The sequence below is a fragment of the Musa acuminata genome, chromosome BXJ3-10 (assembly GCF_036884655.1).
Source record: "Musa acuminata AAA Group cultivar baxijiao chromosome BXJ3-10, Cavendish_Baxijiao_AAA, whole genome shotgun sequence".
NCBI lineage: Eukaryota > Viridiplantae > Streptophyta > Magnoliopsida > Zingiberales > Musaceae > Musa > Musa acuminata.
In genome coordinates, this window is record NC_088358.1 from 11662737 (window position 1) to 11686609 (window position 23873).

The 23873-nt window shown below is 52.2% G+C and overlaps 1 protein-coding gene across 1 annotated transcript; it reads right to left on the reverse strand.

Moving 5' to 3' along the window:
- Positions 1–14298: 14298 nt before the first annotated feature.
- Positions 14299–18954, reverse strand: LOC103973446 (uncharacterized). Its single transcript, XM_065170072.1, has 3 exons — positions 18437–18954; positions 15446–16753; positions 14299–15061 (listed from the first exon to the last, which is right to left on the reverse strand). Exons 1-3 carry the CDS (start codon positions 18952–18954, stop codon positions 14299–14301), a joined length of 2589 nt encoding a protein of 862 aa, XP_065026144.1.
- Positions 18955–23873: the final 4919 nt, after the last annotated feature.

Below are 23873 nucleotides of genomic sequence, written 5' to 3' on the forward strand. Positions count from 1 at the left end.
GGGGACTCCTTGCCTGCGTGTCCCGAACGGGAGACCTCGGCTTGATACCTGCACAAAGGTCGGGTCGGTTCGACCCGACCCCTCCAACGATCAAGTTAGAGAGATGAAGTGGCGGTTGTTCTGGGCGTCCAGTCTGCCCTCTTCCCTCTGGCTCGAGGACGTTTATAGGGGAACTCGGCATTATCAGGCGCACCATCCCGTCGATCGGGGCCGTATCTCTGATGGCGTCCGACATCGCCGAGGATGTTGCGTATGGGATCGGGGAATCGCAGGGCATGGGCGAGCTTCAACCGCTACCTATTTCTGTCTCGTCCTACTGTGCTGGGTTGACTGAGGGGCTGTGGGCTCAGTGAGGCTGACGTCCGGACGCAGACCGTTGCCCTCGTTGCTCTCCCTGGGGCGCCGCGCCTATCCACGTGCGGGGGGCGTTGCCGGGAGTGGGGTTTACCATTTTTTGCCATATCATATCCCCCCCCCAAAGGAAGCCATGGCTCAGCACCGGACGGTGGGGATTCGAGGCGTGGCTTTGATCGGTAAGCGGCGGTGTTCTTCGTGGTTCACGATTGAGGCACAGGTCCGGGGCAAGTAGGCCACGCTGCGTAGGTGCTTAGTGCGGCATGAGGTCGGGGAATGTGTCTCGGGCGTGCTGGCCGCGCCGAGGATGTGGTCTCGGGAGCATGCGGCCAAAGGGCACGTCTCGGGAACATATGGCCGAGGAGCACGTCTCGGGCGGGCTGGCCGCACCGAGGATGTGATCTCGGGAGCATGCGGCCGAGGAGCACGTCTCGGGCGGGCTGGCCGCGCCGAGGAGGTCTCGGGAACATGCGGCCGAGGGGCACGTCTCGGGCGGGCTGGCCGCACCGAGGATGTGGTCTCGGGAAGATGCGGCCGAGGAGCACGTCTCGGGCGGGCTGGCCGCGCCGAGGAGGTGGTCTCGGGAACATGTGGGCGAGGAGCACGTCTCGGGCGGACTGGCCGCGCCGAGGAGGTGGTCTCGGGGACATGCGGCCGAGGAGCACGTCTCGGGCGGGCTGGCCGCGCTGAGGAAGTGGTCTCGGGGACATGCGGCCGAGGAGCACGTCTCGGGCGGGCTGGCCGCGCCGAGGAGGTGGTCTCGGGAGCATGCGGCCGAGGAGCACGTCTCGGGCAGGCTGGCCGCGCCGAGGAGGTGGTCTCGGGAACATGTGGGCGAGGAGCACGTCTCGGGCGGGCTGGCCGCGCCGAGGAGGTGGTCTCGGGGACATGCGGCCGAGGAGCACGTCTCGGGCGGGCTGGCCGCGCCGAGGAAGTGGTCTCGGGGACATGCGGCCGAGGAGCACGTCTCGGGCGGGCTGGCCGCGCCGAGGAGGTGGTCTCGGGGACATGCGGCCGAGGAGCACGTCTCGGGCGGGCTGGCCGCGCCGAGGAGGTGGTCTCGGAGAACATGCGGCCGAGGGGCACGTCTCGGGCGGGCTGGCCGCACCGAGGATGTGGTCTCGGGAGTATGCGGCCGAGGAGCACGTCTCGGGCGGGCTGGCCGCGCCGAGGAGGTGGTCTCGGGAACATGTGGGCGAGGAGCACGTCTCGGGCGGGCTGGCCGCGCCGAGGAGGTGGTCTCGGGGACATGCGGCCGAGGAGCACGTCTCGGGCGGGCTGGCCGCGCCGAGGAAGTGGTCTCGGGGACATGCGGCCGAGGAGCACGTCTTGGGCGGGCTGGCCGCGCCGAGGAGGTGGTCTCGGGAGCATGCGGCCGAGGAGCACGTCTTGGGCGGGCTGGCCGCGCCGAGGAGGTGGTCTCGGGAACATGTGGGCGAGGAGCACGTCTCGGGCGGGCCGGCCACGCCGAGGAAGTGGTCTCGGGGACATGCGGCCGAGGAGCACGTCTCGGGCGGGCTGGCCGTGCCGAGGAGGTGGTCTCGGGGACATGAGGCCGAGGAGCACGTCTCGGGCGGGCTGGCCGTGCCGAGGAAGTGGTCTCGGGGACATGCAGCCGAGGAGCACATCTCGGGCGGGCTGGCCGCGCCGAGGAGGTGGTCTCGGGAGCATGCGGCCGAGGAGCACGTCTCGGGCGGGCTGGCCGCGCCGAGGAGGTGGTCTCGGGAACATGTGGGCGAGGAGCACGTCTCGGGCGGGCTGGCCGCGCCGAGGAGGTGGTCTCGGAGACATGCGGCCGAGGAGCACGTCTCGGGCGGGTTGTGTTGAATCTCGGATTTTGATGATGAAGTCAATTGTCATTTGTTGTCTAATCTATGTGTTGAGATAAGTGTGCAGGATTAACTACGATGAAAGATAGACAAGCAGCAGGAGTTGCGCCGGAGTCAAGTTCATGATCACGTTGGGAGTTCGAGAGTTCGACGGAAGTACGGACGGTCGTCGGAGGTTCTGCGGGAACAGATCCGAGAAGTCCAGAAGCTTGCCAAGCGAAGCTCGTCGGAACTCGCCAAGTGGATCGTCGCAAAGTCCAGGAGTTTGCCGGAAGTCCGTAGAAGCATCACCGAGGGTTCATCGGATGATCGACGGAAGTTCGCCGGAAACTCGCCGGAAAAAGCAATTGACGTACCGAAGCAAAGCTGCAGAAATTGTCTTAGATTTAATCGTAGTTAGCACGGTGATTAAGTTAGAAATGGGAGGTGATCCCATTAGCTTAATCCTGGGGCAATTGGGCCCCTGAAGAACTCAAGTTGGGTCGAATGGTTCAACCCATTCGAACCCAAGAAGCTGTGGGAGGTGCAACCGCCCAGGCAGGGAGGTGCCACCGCCCAGGCTAAGTCTCCCAGCGAGACTGGGAGGTGCAACCGCTCCAGCCAGGCGGTGCAACCGCCCAGGGCTCAGTCTCCAAGCGAGACTGGGCGGTGCAACCTCCTCTGTCAAGCGGTAGAACTGCCTGAGCTCAAGTTTCGAGCTCTGCCTGGTGATGCAATCACCGAGCTCAGTCTTCGAGCTTTGGAAGAGAAGTACGACCTCTCTGGCCAGGAGATGCACAGCCTAAGCTCAGTCTTCGAGCTCTGGCAGAGAGGTGCAACCACCTCTGGCAGAGAGGTGCAACCACCTCTGGCAGAAAGGGGCGATCACCTCTGGCAGAGAAGAGAAACTTCTCTGGTCAGGAGATGCACCGCCTGAGCTCGGTCTTCGAGCTCTGGCAGGAAGGTGCAACCACCCCTGACAGAGAAGGTGCAACCGTCTGAGCTCAGTCTTCGAGCTCTGCTAGGCGGTGCCACCTCTCCAGTCGAGAGGTGCAACCGCCTGAGCTCAGACTTCGAGCTCTGCCAGGCGGTGCCACCTCTCCAGTCAAGAGGTGCAACCGCCTGATCCCGGAATTTCGGGATTTGATCGTTTTGAGCTCGAAATTTGAATTGGGTTGGGGCCTATAAATACCCCACCCATTCAGCACTGAAAAGAAACAGACACACACCGAAATCTTGATCTTTTCTGTGATTCTAAGAGCTCAAAAGTGTTGTAAAGCCTTTAAGTCTCCTCCTTCTGTTCTTCAAGTTTTCAGTTGTAAAGTGAGGAGAGAAAGGTCTGTAAAGGTTGTCTCCTGAGCCTGTTAAAAGGAGAGAAACTGTAAAAGGGCAGTTTGGCCTTCGCCCATTGAAGGAAGGCCCGTAGTTGACGTCGGCAACCTCGTCGGTGGAGGAAGCCAAAAGTGGAGTAGGTCAAGGCTGACCGAACCACTCTAAATCTCTGGTTTGCGTTTATTTTTGAGCACTTTATCATTACTGCAAACCTCCTCCATTACTACTGCTCTCTGCGCTTTCACGAACAAGTTCTAAGTGCTGTTCTTCCGAATCTGCATTCAGACGTAAATTCGTATTTTCGTACATTACAGTTTACGTTTACGTTTGATTCTGCAGAACTGTCTTCGGTGCTTTTACGAAAGAGTTTCTTTGCAGTTTACACTTACATTTTGATCCTATTGATAACTGCAAACTGTCCTCTACAATTTTACGAACGAGTTTCAACATTTAGACGTAAAACTGCATTTAGACGTAAATCGGCTTTCCTCTCACAATCATCAGTTCTCAGTTCACGTTTACGTCTTGATTTCAACTGCATACTGCTTTCTGCGAGTATACAAACGAGTTTCAAAGTTTAGACGTAAATCTGCGTCTAGACGTAAAACTGCGTTTAGACGTAAATCTGAGTTTAGACGTAAACTGCGCTTAGACGTAAAACTGCGCTTAGACGCAAACTGTGTTTAGACGCAAACTGCGCTTAGACGCAAACTGTGTTTAGACGCAAACTGCGCTTAGACGCAATCTGCGCTTAGACGCAAACTGCACTTAGATACAAACTGAGAATTAGCTTTTGCATCATAATAGTTTTTTTTTTATTGAACGAACGCAGCTTTTGGTTTTTAATCGCTGTAAGATTTCCGCTGCACTAATTCACCCCCCCCCTCTTAGTGCTCTCGATCCTAACAATTGGTATCAGAGCCCGGTTAACTCTCAAAAGGATTAAAACCCAAGAGAGATGGCTTACGCCGGAAACCAAGAGGGCCATTCTATTACACGTCCACCCATGTTTAATGGGACGGACTACACCTACTGGAAAACCCGAATGAGGATCTTTCTTATTTCTATGGATTTTGAATTATGGAATCTTGTCGAGAATGGTTTTTCAAAGTCTTCTCTTCCAATGATCGATTGGAATGATTTGGAGAAGAAGGCTTTCGCTCTAAATGCAAAGGCTATGAATGCCTTATTTTGTGCACTCGATAAAAACGAGTTTAACCGTGTTTCAACTTGTGAAACTGCATTTGATATTTGGCACACACTCGAAGTGACCCATGAGGGCACAAGTAGAGTAAAAGAGTCAAAAATCAATTTGCTGTTACACTCTTTCGAACTCTTTCGGATGAAACCGAGTGAAACCATTGGCGACATGTTTACCCGTTTCACGGATGTCGTCAACGGTCTAAAAGGACTCGGAAAGAGCTTTTCGGATTTTGAGCTTGTTAATAAGATACTAAGATCCCTTCCTAAGAGTTGGGATCCTAAAGTCACCGCTATTCAAGAGGCAAAAGATCTACGAAATTTCCCTCTTGAAGAACTAATCGGGTCACTAATGACCTATGAAATGACTTGTAAAGCTCATGAAGAGCAAGAAGACATCCTTCCAAAGAACAGGAAGGATATGGCACTCAAAACATCAGAATGCCACTTGAGAGAAAACTCAAGTGATGAGGACTGTGATGATGACTTGGCACTTCTAACAAGAAAGTTTAAAAAGTTTTTTAAAAGAAACAAGTTTAAGAATGATGCAAAAAATAAACTTGAACCCAAAAAGGACCAAGTGATCTGCTATGAATGCAAAAAGCCGGGACACTACAAAAGTGATTGTCCCCAAGTCAAGAAAAGAACAACAAAGAAGAAGGCGCTCCAAGCAACATGGGATGATTCGAGCGCATCTGAGGAAGAGGAGTCCAACACCGAGCAAGTTGCTCATTACGCCTTAATGGCCATCGAAGACGAGGTAACAAATTCAATAGATGCTGATTTATCTTTCGATGAATTATTAAATGCTTTCAATGACTTATTTGACGAATGCAAGAGTATAAGTAGAAAATATAAATTGCTGAAAAAGATGCATGATAGTCTTACTTGTGAGTTTGATAAGTTAAAAGTCGAACATCATGATAGTTTAAATTCATGTATCAAATGTCATGATTTAGAAACTATGCAAAAAGAAAACCTGCTACTCAAGGACACCTTGAAGAAATTCGAGGTTGGTAGCAAGTCATTAAACATGATCCTTGCAAACAAGGGTCACATTCCAAAAAGGAGCGGGATTGGATTTGTGAGAAATCCTCACCAAAATCCAACCACCTTCATAAAAGGCTCCATCTTACATGTTCAACACCAAGCCAAGTGCAACTTTTGTTGCAAATCTGGACACAAGACACATTGTTGTCCATTCAAGAAAATAAGTCCAAACAAATTAATTTGGGTTCCTAAAGGAACCATGATAAACTCTATGCAATATGATAGAAAATGTAGATCTATTTATGAGGCACCCAAAAGCAAATGGGTTCCTAAAGATCATCCCTTCCTATAAAAACATTAAAAGTCTAGGCCGGAGCAAGAAATGATATTCTGCTCCTTAACTCTCAATAGTCATAAACCAAGAATCAAAAAGGAACTCGCAACGCTTAAGTAACAAGTGGAAGTTGTGAAATCACAAATTCGATACAACCTTATTAGAAACGTATGATATCCAAATTCACATACCCCCCTGATCTTCAAAACCCGTTCATCTACGAATTAATTCTTGTAGAAACTAAATATGTCATGATCTTAAAAGGGATACCAAACAAACATACGTATGCACGTTAAAAGATCTATCTTGATCGTACAAGAGCTTCTTCCTTAAATAAAAAACTCATACGAAATCATGTAACAAACATTAATTGCTCTGAAACTCTCCTCAAGGCAAAAGCTCCCTAATCAAATCATATTAGGTGCTCACTGGCTGCAGGCGGTGGCACCTCTCCAGCTGGCGGTGGCACCTCCAGCTATCACGGGTTGCCAGAGGTTGCACCGCTCCAGCCAGAGGTGCAACCGCCAGCAGCTCTGCCCTTTAAACCCACACTAGGGCCGGCTGTGAAACCGACCCCAGCTCACTTCCCTTCCCTTCTCTACTCCCCCAAACCTCCTCCATCTCCACTTCACCCCGTTGAGCTTCCCAAATACCTCCCATTTCGGAGCAAAACATCAAGAATCCTTCTCTCTTTTGAAGAATCAACCAAGGTATTCTCTAAGAACCTCTTAAATTCTGTTTTGCTCTCCATTCACTCTTGCTCATCTTTATCCCTCTAAACTGTTGTAGTTATGGGATCTAGAAGATCCTCAAGGGACAAGGGAAAGAGGAGATTAGTAGAAGAGTTTGATTTCACCCTCTTTGATTCGAAAAACCATGCTGAAAAATTTCCCTCTTTCGAACTTAGAAGCATCCATAAGGGAAAATACGTAGACATACATGAACTTAGAAACTTAGAAACTATCCAATGGTTTGCAAACCTAGATCTACTTCCAATCTTGCAGATTAATGAACCCATCTATCCTAGACTAGTTCGATTGTTTTACAATAACATAAAAATAGATGAGGAAGAAAGGATGTCCACCTATCTTTTAGGACAACACATCTCAATCACTAATAGATTCATTTGTGATATGATAGGCATTCCCATGAAAAGCATAGGACTTTACTTTAGAGGATCATGGGTTGATGAAACTATTGGAACATCCTATGCTGAAGCCTTAGGAACAATCTTGGACAATCCCGACATAACATTAGTTCCTAAAAGTTGTGAACATCTACTACCTATGAACACTAAATTACTTCATCATATCATGACTAGTATAATCCTTCCTAAACAATACCATCATGATGAAGTGAGTCAATTAGAATTAGGAACTATGTACTTAATCATGAAGGGACATGACATCTGTCTTGGCTATCTTATCCAACAAAGCATGTTAGAATTATCTAAGAAAGATATGATGCTCCCATATGGTGGTATAATCACTAGAATAATAAAAGCTTACGACATTCTAATATCACCAGAAGAAGAAGTAATGAAAGTAGATCGATACAGCATAATAAACAAAAATCTACTTCACCGACTAAGATGTTACTATAGAAACGGTAACTGGGTTAGACTCCCTAGAAGGACAGATCACCCTCAATCTGAACCAGAACCGGAAACACCAGTATTTAGGGGTACTCAATCTCCTCCAATCCTTCCCCTTGAGGAAACACATCCAGTTGAGCAAACTCATACATCCGTCGAAGAAATTGGGATTCGAATGGACCGATTCGAACAGAGACAAGAACGGATTGAACAACGACAAGATCAAATTCTATCAGAGCTACAGCAGATTCATAGTCAATTCGACTCCTTGTTTAGGCACTTTAATTTTCCACCTCATGAATGAACTTGTATGAACATTTGTTGTTGTAAACTTCTTATGTTACTTCTGACATGCTGGTTGTAAACATCTATTGTGGTAAACATTTGACATGTGCTTTGTGGTAAAGGTTATCTCGAACTTTAATCATATCATTTTTTTTTGATATGTGATAAGAATATTGTGTTCTGAAACTAAAAGTTTTGAAAACCTTGTGCATTGATTAGGAATGTTGATGTGTCCGAATAAATAAACTTGTTAAAATTATTTTTCGGACTATATTGAATGATCAGATCACATGAATGCCATTTTCTATGATTATATGTGAAAATCTGTAACAAAATCTTGTCCAAATGCATCTTAGTTGTTCGAATGCTATAAAACAGATTTATTCGTACACTTTCATGAAAAATAAGTTTTTGAATTAAATCTGATAAAGTGATTCCTGAATATGTATTTCATTCTGTAATATCTTTACGGGTAAAATGAATTATAACAAAAGGGGGAAGAAGTTTTCAAAGCAATCTATGTAAAATCCCTCTATAAGCTTTCGTCTAAATTGGTCTTCCTTGTATAACAATGCTTTTTGTTGATGACAAAGGGGGAGAAATATATGAATTGATAAACACTGTGATTAGAAATACCTTGAGTGATGCTATAAATAATGTTTGCACAATGCCATCCTTGCATCACCAAGAGATATATGAAACATGTGCTATAGTTTGCATTATGTCTTGAGTTGATATCCTATTTTGTGAAGTAAATGCAAACTTGCTAGAATGATAATATGTGTGCATCATGTAATAGTCCTTCGAGCTTTAAATGATAATGTTCAATTACATGATGAATAGTCACAAACACTATCATACAAACTTGATGATGAATGTCAAGCTTTGACATCATCCTTGAAGAGATACATCATGATAGGTATCATGATGGGAGTATTGATAAGTTTAACTGATCTAACTTATCAATACGTCACTTGAATTCTTAGGTCTTGAATTCAAGGTTGACTTATCTCAACTATGGCATATAGACAGGGGGAGTTAAGGATAACTCCATTATCAATTGATTGTCATCATCAAAAAGGGGGAGATTGTTGAATCTCGGATTTTGATGATGAAGTCAATTGTCATTTGTTGTCTAATCTATGTGTTGAGATAAGTGTGCAGGATTAACTACGATGAAAGATAGACAAGCAGCAGGAGTTGCGCCGGAGTCAAGTTCATGATCACGTTGGGAGTTCGAGAGTTCGACGGAAGTACGGACGGTCGTCGGAGGTTCTGCGGGAACAGATCCGAGAAGTCCAGAAGCTTGCCAAGCGAAGCTCGTCGGAACTCGCCAAGTGGATCGTCGCAAAGTCCAGGAGTTTGCCGGAAGTCCGCAGAAGCATCACCGAGGGTTCATCGGATGATCGACGGAAGTTCGCCGGAAACTCGCCGGAAAAAGCAATTGACGTACCGAAGCAAAGCTGCAGAAATTGTCTTAGATTTAATCGTAGTTAGCACGGTGATTAAGTTAGAAATGGGAGGTGATCCCATTAGCTTAATCCTAGGGCAATTGGGCCCTTGAAGAACTCAAGTTGGGTCGAATGGTTCAACCCATTCGAACCCAAGAAGCTGTGGGAGGTGCAACCGCCCAGGCAGGGAGGTGCCACCGCCCAGGCTAAGTCTCCTAGCGAGACTGGGAGGTGCAACCGCTCCAGCCAGGCGGTGCAACCGCCCAGGGCTCAGTCTCCAAGCGAGACTGGGCGGTGCAACCTCCTCTGTCAAGCGGTAGCACCGCCTGAGCTCAAGTTTCGAGCTCTGCCTGGTGATGCAATCACCGAGCTCAGTCTTCGAGCTCTGGAAGAGAAGTACGACCTCTCTGGCCAGGAGATGCACAGCCTAAGCTCAGTCTTCGAGCTCTGGCAGAGAGGTGCAACCACCTCTGGCAGAGAGGTGCAACCACCTCTGGCAGAAAGGGGCGATCACCTCTGGCAGAGAAGAGAAACTTCTCTGGTCAGGAGATGCACCGCCTGAGCTCGGTCTTCGAGCTCTGGCAGGAAGGTGCAACCACCCCTGACAGAGAAGGTGCAACCGTCTGAGCTCAGTCTTCGAGCTCTGCCAGGCGGTGCCACCTCTCCAGTCGAGAGGTGCAACCGCCTGAGCTCAGACTTCGAGCTCTGCCAGGCGGTGCCACCTCTCCAGTCAAGAGGTGCAACCGCCTGATCCCGGAATTTCGGGATTTGATCGTTTTGAGCTCGAAATTTGAATTGGGTTGGGGCCTATAAATACCCCACCCATTCAGCACTGAAAAGAAACAGACACACACCGAAATCTTGATCTTTTCTGTGATTCTAAGAGCTCAAAAGTGTTGTAAAGCCTTTAAGTCTCCTCCTTCTGTTCTTCAAGTTTTCAGTTGTAAAGTGAGGAGAGAAAGGTCTGTAAAGGTTGTCTCCTGAGCCTGTTAAAAGGAGAGAAACTGTAAAAGGGCAGTTTGGCCTTCGCCCATTGAAGGAAGGCCCCTAGTTGACGTCGGCAACCTCGTCGGTGGAGGAAGCCAAAAGTGGAGTAGGTCAAGGCTGACCGAACCACTCTAAATCTCTGGTTTGCGTTTATTTTTTAGCACTTTATCATTACTGCAAACCTCCTCCATTACTACTGCTCTCTGCGCTTTCACGAACAAGTTCTAAGTGCTGTTCTTTCGAATCTGCATTCAGACGTAAATTCGTATTTTCGTACATTACAGTTTACGTTTACGTTTGATTCTGCAGAACTGTCTTCGGTGCTTTTACGAAAGAGTTTCTTTGCAGTTTACACTTACATTTTGATCCTATTGATAACTGCAAACTGTCCTCTACAATTTTACGAACGAGTTTCAACATTTAGACGTAAAACTGCATTTAGACGTAAATCGGCTTTCCTCTCACAATCATCAGTTCTCAGTTCACGTTTACGTCTTGATTTCAACTGCATACTGCTTTCTGCGAGTATACAAACGAGTTTCAAAGTTTAGACGTAAATCTGCGTCTAGACGTAAAACTGCGTTTAGACGTAAATCTGAGTTTAGACGTAAACTGCGCTTAGACGTAAAACTGCGCTTAGACGCAAACTGTGTTTAGACGCAAACTGCGCTTAGACGCAAACTGTGTTTAGACGCAAACTGCGCTTAGACGCAATCTGCGCTTAGACACAAACTGCACTTAGATACAAACTGAGAATTAGCTTTTGCATCATAATAGTTTTTTTTTTATTGAACGAACGCAGCTTTTGGTTTTTAATCGCTGTAAGATTTCCGCTGCACTAATTCACCCCCCCCCCTCTTAGTGCTCTCGATCCTAACAGGCTGGCCGCGCCGAGGAGGTGGTCTCGGGGACATGCGGCCGAGGAGCACGTCTCGGGCGGGCTGGCCGCGCCGAGGAGGTGGTCTCGGGGAACATGCGGCCGAGGGGCACGTCTCGGGCGGGCTGGCCGCACCGAGGATGTGGTCTCGGGAGCATGCGGCCGAGGAGCACGTCTCGGGCGGGCTGGCCGCGCCGAGGAGGTGGTCTCGGGAACATGTGGGCGAGGAGCACGTCTCGGGCGGGCTGGCCGCGCCGAGGAGGTGGTCTCGGGGACATGCGGCCGAGGAGCACGTCTCGGGCGGGCTGGCCGCGCCGAGGAGGTGGTCTCGGGGACATGCGTTCGAGGAGCACGTCTCGGGCGGGCTGGCCGCGCCGAGGAGGTGGTCTCGGGGACATGCGGCCGAGGAGCACGTCTCGGGCGGGCTGGCCGCGCCGAGGAGGTGGTCTCGGGGACATGCGGCCGAGGAGCACGTCTCGGGCGGGCTGGCCGCGCCGAGGATGTGGTCTCGGGCACATGCGGCCGAGGAGCACGTCTCGGGCGGGCTGGCCGCGCCGTGGAAGTGGTCTCGGGGACATGCGGGAAGATCGTCATTCTTATCAGACGTCGAGGGGTCGCAGTGGCCGTTCTCCGTGCTGTTCCCCGCAGCGACCTTGGGTCCGCATTTATGATGGGGTGTTCGTTGGCCTTCCCTGGTGCGACGAGCGAGTGTGCGGATGAGCTGTTGGCCGCTATGGGGAGACGAAGGGACGTCTCTCCTGGCGGGGCTTTTCCTATATAAACGGCGCACTCGGCCCGTTTCACAATTCTAGTCGCTGAGTCTTGGACCTCGTCGCCCTTTCTATCATCACATCCTCTCCTTTCCTACGCCGTCACTCCCCAGTTGTTCTTGTTCGTCCTAAAGCCGGTAAGGATGCCCCTCTCGCCTGTCTCTTCACCTCCGTCCCCTGATAGAGTCCGGGAGCGCACACCTCCGCCCTCCCCGGACGAGGAGGCGGCGCGAGCCCTTGAGGCTCTAATGTGGCCGCACGACCTCGACTCGGCGGTGAGCGGGTCGTTGCTGGAGAAGCTCCGGGAGCGTTATCACATCCCGGAGGAGTTTGTTCTGGTCGCACCTGACCCGGGGCAGCGGTCGTACGACCCGGTGCCTCGAGGTTTCGCGCTGACCCAAGATGCCCTAGAGGCTGGGTTGCGCCTTCCCCTTCACCCCATCATCGTCTCCTGCCTATCTCTATGGCGGATTTCGCCTTCCCAGGTGGCGCCTAACTCATGGCGGTACCTGGTAGCGTTCTTGGGGGAATGTTACTATGCTAACATCACCCCTACCCGAAACCTCTTTCTCTCTTGTTTTCGCCTTCTCAAGGGGCCGGGGGGCTATTTCGTGTCAGCCCGGGCTGGCTTTCGCGTCGGGGGAGCCCCTTCGAATAACAAAGGGTGGAAAGGGCGGTTTTTTTACATTAGCTGGCCGAGGGATTTGGGCTTCGGAGTTCGGTGGGCGGTGAGGGTGATAGATAACACAGTCCCGGACTTGAACGACGAGGAGCGTCGGGACTTGAAGAGGCTTCGGGCAATCCTTCCCGGTTCTCAGGCCATCCGAGCTATGACCGAGGAGTGGCTAGCCGAGGCGGGTCTTAGCCCGGCTTTCGGGGGTATGTTTGTAGAGGGTGTTCTCTATGCCTTGTTTGTTTCCACAGTTTGTGATGGTTTGCTTGTCTCTTTTGTAGGAATGAAGCTCCTGTCCCTCCGTGGTGGTCGCTCCTCGTCGGCTTCTTCCCCGCGCCAGTCCGCTGCTTCCTCTCCGCGTTCCTTAGCCGACCCGTTGCCCGGTTCGGCGGGTGCCCCATTAGAGATCCCAGAGGGACGTCCGTCAAAGAAGGCAAAGACGACGGGTCCCGGGAAAGCCAAGGCGGGGACCACTCCTTCAACAATCGTGGGTGCCAAGCGGACCACTCGGGACGAGGGGCCTTCCCGAGTTGAAGGGCCTAGCCAGGGGATGGCCGGGAAGGGGTCGAGCCTGCCCACGGTGGATGATCTGTGCGGGCTATGCACGGGGGCCGACGAGCCCCTATGGTCAGCGGTGATGGGCGAGCTTCCGCCGGGGGAGGCTTCCGACCCGCTGGTTGCCCGATGGAAGGGGCTGTCCCGAGAGGACAAGGTATGGGCCGGGGGAGATCCCTCGGCTGCCTTTCTTCGAGGCGTGCTCCACCCCGACCTGGCTTGGGACCTATACACCCTGCCTTCGGAGACCATGCTTAACGAGGCGGGGAGGTTTCTAACACTGGTAAGCGTTTTGCTAACTCCGGGCATCCCCGCGACTGCGCGCTGACCCTTATTTTCCTGTGGCAGGGCCTCCACTATTCGACGGCACTAATGGACCGAGTGCGCGACGCTGGCCAGGCAATCTGGGACCTCAGCGAGCGCAACTCCGAGTTGTGTCGCCAACTAGAGGAGGTTCGGGCTGGGTCGGGCCCCGAGGCGGTAGTGGCCGCGGAAAAACGCGCGACCGATTCCGAGGAAGAGGTGGCGCGCCTAAGAGCAGAGCTCGAGCAGTCGGGCGATTCAGTCAAGGAGCTCCAAGAGTTCCTCCATTTGGATCGGGCCGAGCTCCGCTTGTTGAAGTCGGAGGCGCTTGGTCTCACCAAGAGGGCGGAGAAGGCCGAGGCCGAAGCCCGCGCTGCCTCCGATGCGCTGGCCGAGGAGGTTCGCCTCCGTCCGTCGAAGGACAAGGAGGCGATTGAAGCCTACAAGAGGTCCGAGAACTTCGAGCTCGGGCTGACCCGAATGGGACGAGTATCCTACAAGTATGGATACAGAATCGCCCTGGGTCGCTTCTGCTCATGTCCTCCTGGTTCCGAGGTGGAAAAGGACCCGTTCGCCTCTCACCCCGTGGATCTGGAGGTGGACATGCCGGAGGACGTGCCATTCGACGATCACCCGAAGACTCCAGGAGAGTAGTGAGGGTCGTTTTTGTATGTCGGGGTCGAGGGTGCGAGGGGTTTCTGTATGGGTTTTGGCTTCTGTATCCCCTCCTTTTTAATAAAATGATCTTCTTTTTCGTTTTCTGTGTTTGCGTAGTGCCTACATCTTCAGACGAAGTATTTCCTAAGGTTCTGTATGTTCCAAGTCCGGGGCACGGGGTCGCCATCCATTGTTGCGAGTCGGAACGTCCCCGGTCGGGATACTCCGATGACCCGATAGGGTCCTTCCCACTTCGGGGTCAGCTTCCCCCTTGCTTGGGTTGGGCGGCTGACCTCGATTTTGCGCAGGACCAGGTCCTCTAATTTTATTGATCGGGGTCGTACTCTCCGGTTGTAGACCCTCGCTACGGCTCTTTTGTAAGAAAGAGCTTTCTGGTGTGCGTTGGCCCGTCTTTCCTCGAGTAGGTCCAGGTTGGATCGGAGCCCTTCTCCCGAGGCCTCTTCGCTGTAGTCTGCCGTCCGCAGAGTCGGGATGGCTACTTCGGATGGCAATACGGCCTCGGTCCCGAACGTGAGGCTGTAGGGAGACTCCCCGGTCGGGGTCTTGGGGGTAGTGCGCATCGCCCATAGGACGCTCGGGAGCTCGTCGATCCAAGCCGATCGGGCAGCGGATACCCTTCTCTTGAGGCCGTCGATGATGGACCGGTTGGTTACCTCAGCTAGCCCATTCGCCTGGGGGTAAGCCACCGAGCTGAACCTCAGCTGAATTTTGTGCTTGGCGCAAAACTCTTGGAATCTCCTGTCGGCGAATTGAGGTCCATTGTCGGTGACGATGGACTGGGGTAGGCCGAACCGAGTTATGAGGTTTCTCCACACGAACCTTTCCACTTGTGACTCTGTAATGGTTGCTAGAGGCTCGGCTTCGACCCACCTGGTAAAGTAGTCCACTCCCACGATGATGTACTTCCGCTGGCCGGAGGCGGGTGGGAGAGGCCCGAGTATGTCCAGTCCCCATTGCGCGAATGGCCAGGCACAGTCGACAGGGGTGAACAGGACCGCCGGCCGTCGGGCGGTGCGGGCGTGCTCCTGGCACGAGCTGCACCGCTGCACGAAAGCTTTCGCGTCCTAGCGCATGGTCGGCCAGTAGTACCCCTGTCGGAGTATCTTGTGCGCCAAGGCTCGTTCGCCTATGTGTTCCCCGCAGGCCCCTTCATGCATGTCGGACAGAATGGTCCGAGCTTCGTTCGACTCTAGGCAGCGTAACAAGGGGCGCGAGAAGGACCGCTTGTACAGCCGTCCTTCCTCTTCGATGTACCATGCCTGCGTCCGACGCAAGCGTCGAGCCGTGGTTTCATTGTCGGGTAGGGCCCCATCCCGCTTGAAGCGTAGCATCTCCTGTACCCAAGTGGCCGGCGCGCCGCCCGTGACCGTGGCGACGACCTCTATGGCTCGGTGGGGGAGCACTTCGGTCTCGGGTTGAGCCCAGGGGGCCGAGCCGGATGCCCATTTTGCCAGGGTGTCGGCTCGCTGGTTCTCGCTCCTGGGAACATTCGACAATTCAAAATGGTCAAACTTGGTGGCAAGGCTTTTTACCTGTGCCAGATATTTCACCATAGTCGGGTCTCGGGCTTCGTATCCGCCGTCGAGCTGCCTAGCCACCAGCTGTGAGTCGGTGATGACGCGTATGTCGGTCACCCGCATTTCCAGTGCCAACTGGAGCCCCGCCAGGAGAGCCTCGTATTCTGCCTCGTTGTTGGTGGCCCTGAACCCGAAGCGGAAGGAGCGCTCGATCGAGCGGCCGTTAGGTGTCACCAGCACCAGCCCTGCACCGGTGCCTTTTGCGTTGGCCGACCCGTCTACGTGGAGGGTCCACGTCTCACGCGGTGGCTCGAGTTCCTCGCCTGTGCTCGGGGTCAGCTCTGCAATGAAGTCTGCCACGGCCTGGGCTTTGATGGCGGTCCGTGGTATATACTGTATGTCGTGCTCGCCGAGCTCCACTGCCCATTTGAGGAGACGCCCTGCAACGTCGAATTTAGACAGAACAAGCCGGAGCGGCTGGTCAGTTATTACCTCCATCGGGTGGGCCTGGAAATAAGGGCGGAGCTTTCGCGCCGACAGAACGAGCGCCAGCGCCAGCTTTTCGATTGGCGGGTAGCGTTCTTCTGGCCCGCTCAGCATGTGGCTGACATAGTAGACCGGCAGTTGGTCGCCGGAGTTTTCTTTGACCAGAACCGAACTGACCGCGTGTTGGGAGGCGGCGAGGTAGAGACTCAATTTCTCCCCAGGGGAGACTGAAGCGAGTCGGGGGAGGTTGGCCAGGTGTTGCTTCATCCGCTCGCAGGCCCTCTCGCATTCCGTCGTCCATCGGAAGTTCTTTGGATCCTTCAGGGCCTGGAAGAAGGGGAGGCAGCGATCTCCCGATCGGGAAAGAAAACGTGATAATGCGACTAGCCTCCCGTTAAGGCGCTGCAGGTCTCTGATCGTCCGAGGAGGCTGCATGTCAATGATGGCCTGTATCTTTTCCGGGTTGGTGTCAATCCCTCTCTCATGTATGATGAATCCGAGGAATTTTCCCGAGGTCACGCCGAAGGCGCACTTGGCGGGGTTGAGGCGCAGGCCGAACCTTCGCAGGGTGTCGAATGTTTCAGCTAGGTCGGAAGGATGGGCCTCCGTCGTTCGGCTCTTTACGATCATGTCGTCGATATATATCTCCATGTTTCGTCCAATCTGGTGGGCGAATATCCTGTTCACCGTCCTCTGGTAGGTCGCCCCGGCATTTTTCAACCCGAACGGCATGACTTTGTAAAAATATATCCCTTGCTCGGTGAGGAAGGCTGTGTGTTCTTGGTCTTCGGGTGCCATCCTGATCTGGTTGTACCCGGAGAATGCATCCATAAACAAAAGACGGGCGTGGCCGGCCGTGGCGTCAACTAGCTGGTCGATCTTCGGTAGGGGGTAGCAATCTTTTGGGCAAGCATTATTGAGACTGGTGTAGTCAATGCACATCCGCCAGCTTCCATTAGGCTTTTTGACAAGGACTACATTGGAGAGCCACTGTGGGTACCTCGCCTCTTCTATGAAACCGGCCGCCAGACGTCGGTTTACCTCTTCTCGGATGGCCAGTTGCCGATCCGGGGCCTGCCGCCTGGGTCTCTGTTTTACCGGGCGGGCGTCGGACGAGATGTTCAAGTGGTGCAGCGCGACTTCCGGGTGGACTCCGACTAGGTCAATCGGCGTCCAAGCGAAGATGTCGGCGTTGGCTCGCAGAAGGCCGACGAGCTGCTGTTGCTCTTGTTCGGGCAGTCCCGACCCGACTTTGACTGTTTGGTCGGGCCTTCCTTCGATCAGTGGCAAGTCAATGGTGGATTCCTTCGGCTCGGGGCGGGGGGTCGGTTTTTTTCCCTCCCGGGGGTCTTCCAGCGGGGATTAGATCCTCGCTCTCTTGTTTAGTGACACAGCGGTCAAGTAGCAGCGCCTGGACTCCCAGGAGTTCCCCGCCACTTCCCCGACCCCATCGTGGGTCGGGAACTTGATGGTTTGGTAGTAAGTTGAGATGACGGCTCGGGTCTTGTTGAGGGTTGGCCGTCCGAGGATGGCGTTGTATGCCGTGGGGAGGTCGACCACCAGAAAGGAGGTCATCACTGTCTTTGCCTTCGGGAAGACTCCCAAAGTTAGGGGCAGGGTGATGACCCCTAGTGACGAGATTGAGGCGCCGGTGAACCCCGTGAGTGTTGAGCATACCGGCTTCATGTTCTCCTTTACCAGACCGAGCTTTTGGAAGGCGTCCCAGTAAAGTATATCGGCCGAGCTTCCAGTGTCGACCATGATCCTTCTCACTTGCGCGTTGGCGATTCTGGCTGATATTACCAACGCGTCATCATGTTCGGCTGGTTCAGGTCCCTCGGTCGGGAAGGTGACTTCGGGGCCTTTTTCATGTTTGGTGGCTTCAGCCCGGGAGGCCCTGGCGTATGCCCTTCCGCCCACCATGGAACTCCCTCCGGACGCTGGTCCGCCGGTTATGACATCTATGTGCCGCTCGATAGGGCCTTCCGGGCGTGGCGAGAGCTCCTTGTCTGGTCGGAGGTATGAGCCGAGGTGCCCTCGGCGGATGAGCTCCTCAATTTTCCTTTTTAATTCTCGACACTCCTCGGTGTCGTGACCGGGCTGTCGGTGGAAACGGCAGTATTTAGAGCGGTCCGCGAGTTCACGCGGGCTCCTCATCGGGTAGGGGTCTTTGAGAAGGCCTTTCTCCTTAATGTGGAGAAATATTTCGGTCCGAGAGGAGTTCAGGCCCGGGGGAGGGGACCTAGGTGCCGCATCGTTGAGGCCGCCGGCCCTACGCCAGGAGGTAGCGGGCTGTTGTTGTTGGGACTGCTCTGGCTTGACCCTCTTGTGCTCGTCGCGCCTCCCGACCATCCATGCCTCAGCAGCGATGTACTGGTTCGCACGCTGCAACATTTCGGGAACCGAAGTGGGGGGTCGCTCCACCAGAGACCAAAAGAATCGGGTAGGGCGCAGGCCCATCATGAATGCCTGCATCATCAAAGAAGGGTGAGCGTCAGACAGCCCGCGGATTTGTGTGGTGAAGCGGTTCACAAAGTGAGAGAGGGGCTCATCCTCCCTCTGGTTAAGCCCGAGGAGCATCGCCACCGACGGCTTCGGTTTGGCATGAGCCAGGAAGTTAAGCTCAAAGTCCCTGGCCAATTGGTCGAAAGAGGCGATGGTCGCGGTCTTCAGATTGCTGTACCACGCTTGGGCTGGGCCCCGCAGGGTTGTCGGGAACGCCCTGCACAGCAAGGCATCGGATGTCCCGTATAGCGCCATTTGGGGCGGAAAGCAGCTACGTGGTCCGCCGGATCGGTGGCACCATCATAGGCATCCAATGACGGGAGCCGAAAATGCGGCGGGATTGCTTGCTCTTGAATCTCGGGGGTGAAGGGGGACCCCTGGTGTCGCTCGGCCCCCGGGTCTCCCCTGGTCCGGCGAACCTCACGCTGCACCTCGTCTAGCCGGCGGCCTACGAGGCGTAGCTGGGCCCACAGGCCCTCCGCCGAGTCTGAAAGTGGGGCCACGGGCGTCGGGTGCGCCGCTGGTTCCTCCGCTCCTCGGCTCCCGGGTTGGGTCGATTGGTCCGGAGGCGAAGCGGGAGACTCGGGGAGCGGTGCGGGGTTTTGAGCGGCGGGCCGTTGCCGTGGTGGAGGTAGGGTTGAGTGTGAAGACGTCGGGGGAGAGACCAGCGGGATGATGGTCTACATCACTCCCGTAAGAGCCCGGACCTGGTGCGTGAGGTCGTAGAAGGCTTCGGGTGGCACGGGTGACGGGCCACCGGGATTGGCGATGGGTGGCGATAGACCCGGATCGTTGAACAATCACCAATAGCGCTCCGAGATCGCAGCGGGGCGCTCGTCCCGAACCCCCTCCTGTTGGGGATGTTCTTCCGTTGCGTCGGTCGTGTGCGACCGGACGGCTGGGGGTTCGTCGGAGTGAGCCTGTTGATCGCTTGACATTCGGACCGGCCCTCCTTCTAGCGCCATTATGTTGGTGTAAACACCTTTTTTTCTTAGCCGTGACCCGGGAGGTTGTCTCGGCTCGTTCGGGGGTCCGAATGGCGGGGATCTCCCTGGGGCGATGCTCGTCTCCACCGGGGTGGTCGGGTGCGGCCTCGGACTCGGGGCGATGCAGCGACTTCCTCCGAGTGGGGACTCCTTGCCTGCGTGTCCCGAACGGGAGACCTCGGCTTGATACCTGCACAAAGGTCGGGTCGGTTCGACTCGACCCCTCCGACGATCAAGTTAGAGAGATGAAGTGGCGATTGTTCTGGGCGTCCAGTCTGCCCTCTTCCCTCTGGCTCAAGGACGTTTATAGGGGAACTCGGCATTATCGGGCACGCCATCCCGTCGGTCGGGGCCATATCTCTGATGGCGTCCGACATCGCCGAGGATGTTGCGTATGGGATCGGGGAATCGCAGGGCATGGGCGAGCTTCAACCGCTACCTACTTCTGTCTCGTCCTACTGTGCTGGGTTGACTGAGGGGCTGTGGGCTCAGTGAGGCTGACGTCCGGACGCAGACCGTTGCCCTCGTTGCTCTCCCTGGGGGGCCGCGCCTGTCCACGTGCGGGGGGCGTTGCCGGGAGTGGGGTTTACCATTTTTTGCCATATCAGCTACAACATCTTCTGAACCCGACCTCAACTCAGGCTCATCTAATCTCACTCCGGTCCTCTACTATTCCTATAAGAAGATAAGAATTGGAATTGATATAACATTATATCAGATGCCCAATCGACTCTCTTTTCTTTTCTAAGAAGAATGTCCTGTTCACTTGTATATAAGGGGAGTGTCAAGAGAACCAGCAATGAAGCAAGTAAGAAGGAAGGGAGTCAATTCAGCAAGTCAGTATTAGACCTATGACTTGAAACCTGATATTAGCAGCTACCTTCTATATATAGTATGACCTGAAGTCTGCAAATGGTAGTAGCCGACACCTAAGCAACCTTATCTATGACTTATAGCCAATAAAGGATCTTCTCTCCCCACTAAGGCTGGGCAACCACATCTATTACATTACACCCCTAACCAACTAACTACTAACCTCGCCTCAAAGCTGATACTTAATGCATTTCCAATCAGTCTTCCCTTACGCTACTCCTACTAGTTTGGGATTCAACTCGCCAAGCAAGAGAAGAGACTTTAGACCATCATTTCTATACACTAAAATAGCTCGATTTCTCATCTTGTCCTGTTTTGAATGTCATTGACCAGAAAACGACTTACCAAGCTACTACTACAAACGCATAGCAAGTACAGAACTCATATAATATATATTAATTGGCTGTTAGCAAGTCCTGTCTTCGAGGCGGTAGCGAGCTAAACTGTTAAAGAGTGCATTTCTTCCCTATAGATTTACCCTATTGCTCTGCTCTGTCAACAATACCTTAATTCTTCTCCTCTAACTCTGGCTTGGCTCATCTACCGGAGTAAACAAATACATATGAAAACAGAGCATCTAATCTATCTCGACTCTGGCTCTGGCAACAAATACAGAATTCCACTCACTACTCCTCCGTCAACAAATACAGATGCAACTACTCTACTACAAGGACTACCTGGCTTCAACCAGAACAGTACAACCGGGATGGGATTAAACTCTCACAGGACTACCTGGACTACAACTACCGGCACTGAGGAATTGCAGTAGTGGACTACGGCTATGAGCACAGCACTCAGTAACAACGGATACTAATCCAGCCTCTCTCTCCTCTGGCAATGTCAACTAAGACGATCCTCTGGAATCAAACAAGTAATTCCACAAGCCCAGCTGTCAACTAAACCTTTTATTGCTCATCTACTTCTCCTCTGTTTTCTACCAGCATTAGCTTTCTCCGTGAGAATCTCTTTCTTCACCGGTAAGTAAACTAACTACTGTATAAAAGAATGAAACTAAAAGCTTGCCCCCGAGACTTATTATAGAGGCCCGGCCTCACTTTCTGATCCTGGCTCAGATCCTGCTCCTGTTAGAGTTAGAGTGAATAGTAAGGCGTTGCTAGCGCTGCTAAGCCAACAACTAGACCTTTCACTTAATGCTCTGTGAACTCTGGCTCATCTCATCTCTTATATAAGACTTCTGGCTCACAAATCATCTCTTATATAAGACTTCTGGCTCACAAACCACATAGCATGTAGGCCTACTAACCAAGCTACAACTACTGAGGAATATCATTGGAAGACATAGGCGATGACCCTTGCCCCTTTAAGTAGTAGTCTAGACTTCCCGCTACTCCCCCATTTCTCTTATGCTAATCTCTCCTAACTTCTATGCTACCTCTGGCTCTGGCTCTAACTTTCAACTTAACCTCTATCCTCTACTTCTCCTATGTTTGATAGCTTTCCTTCCGTAGATATAGTAGTTATCGTAAGGGAGTTGACAGTGACATTTCCCTTCAATACGAGGTCGAGGCAGAGTCAAAGGCGAGGAAGCTATAAGTAAAGAAGTACAGAATTGCTATCAGCCAAGGAACTACTAAGTCCTGTTTGGGGGAGTTATTGGGCAACTGTCATAATAAAAGAACATAAAGTGTTTTGTTTGTTCTCTCACTTTCCTACTTGTCTACCTCCACTCAGGCAACAGATACCAGTGCAGTGGTCGTCACTATTTGCTATGTCGTCACTATTTGCTATAAATAATAGGAATGTGTTATCTCGTACCTTAGTTCCATTCTTAGACCTAATAAGTACTCTGCCTTGGTTCATTCCTCCATTCCTTATTCCTAGTTGTGAGTCATAGCCCTGGGCTACCTTCTTCGCTGCGACCTTCTTTATATCTTACCTGCTCGGACGCTCCCCTCTCTTCCACTTTTCTACTATTTTTTCATTTGATCATTTCTTGTTTTTTCTTCCCTTGACTCTCTCTTCTCTTTAGAAAGAAACTAATAGCTTCCCTTTCTGAATCGACAACTCATTCAACTATAGCTACGAAGAAGGGACTGCCGCGTCACACGAACACATGAATTGTTATAACTTCATTATAACATACTATTTGTTGCTGCCGCACAACGGCTACGCCGTTGCTTGTCTATCCGTTCCTTGGCCGGTCTGAAACAAGAACAGAAGGATTGAATTGACACCCCGAAACTTACTATAAGGGCCGACCTCTACTCAAGCTCTTCTAACTCTCCTATGGCTCACAAACACATAGCAAGTAGGATTCTTAAAAGACATAGCTAGTAGGCGCCAAGTTACTGTATTTCATGAAACAACTAACTCAGTCACTCACCAAAACCCGGGTGCTATAGAATAAATAGAATGCCTCAGTTCTTGTTGCATCCGTTCACCTATAGAAACATAAGAATTGGAATGCAGACCCGACAGCAGCTGACCTTGCAGACCTCGACTCTGGCTCATCCACCTCTTACCTCTGGCAACGAGAACTATTGCTCATCCCAAGGAAAACAGTAATTTCATCTTTCTTGTTGCAAGGGAGAAAACACAGAATTCATTGAAACTCATAATGCCGACGCTTTGGAAGTAAAGGCAGCTCAGTGACCCGCACAAGATAAAGTCTTTTGGGCATCGGCTTAAGCCTTCTCGGTAGTAAATGCAGTCTATCACTTATTATGTGAGTTTTGCTATGACATCTGGGATTCCTCTATAAAGAAAAAAAGAGTTGACCTCCTTTGATACAAGCAATCAGTATAGTAGGGCTGACTTAGTCTAAGAATGGTTACTTAGTGGGTCTATGAATGATAGTTTCAATAAGCAATCGAGCTCGAGGCCAAGCGACTGATAAGCAGACAAACAACTAGGGAAAAGAATTCGTAATTGATATATAAGAGAATCGTTGGTTAGTTAATAGAATCATCCGGTTCAGTCTGATATTGGTTAGCTCCCGGGGAGTTACAGGCTTCACCCAGGTAGTTACAAGGCTTCACTCACTTACTTTTAGACTGAAACCGGCGCATCTAAGACTCAAACCGGTGCTTCTCAGGCTTCAACCAAGGAGCGGCAGGCTGAACCGAGGCAGTATGAGAATGGAGCCCCACCAGTGTGCTTCTAAGGCTTCAACCGGACACCAACAAGACTGATGCTAAGTAGTATTGGACTAAGACAAGTGAGTCAAAGCCTACAACCGCGGCTAACAAGCCTGCAACCCACACCAATCAGAATGCAACCCGTGTTTAACTCGCTACCGCGCAACATTAGTAGTTGCTTGGTGGCTTCAAACGGACCCAACAAGACTGAAGAGGG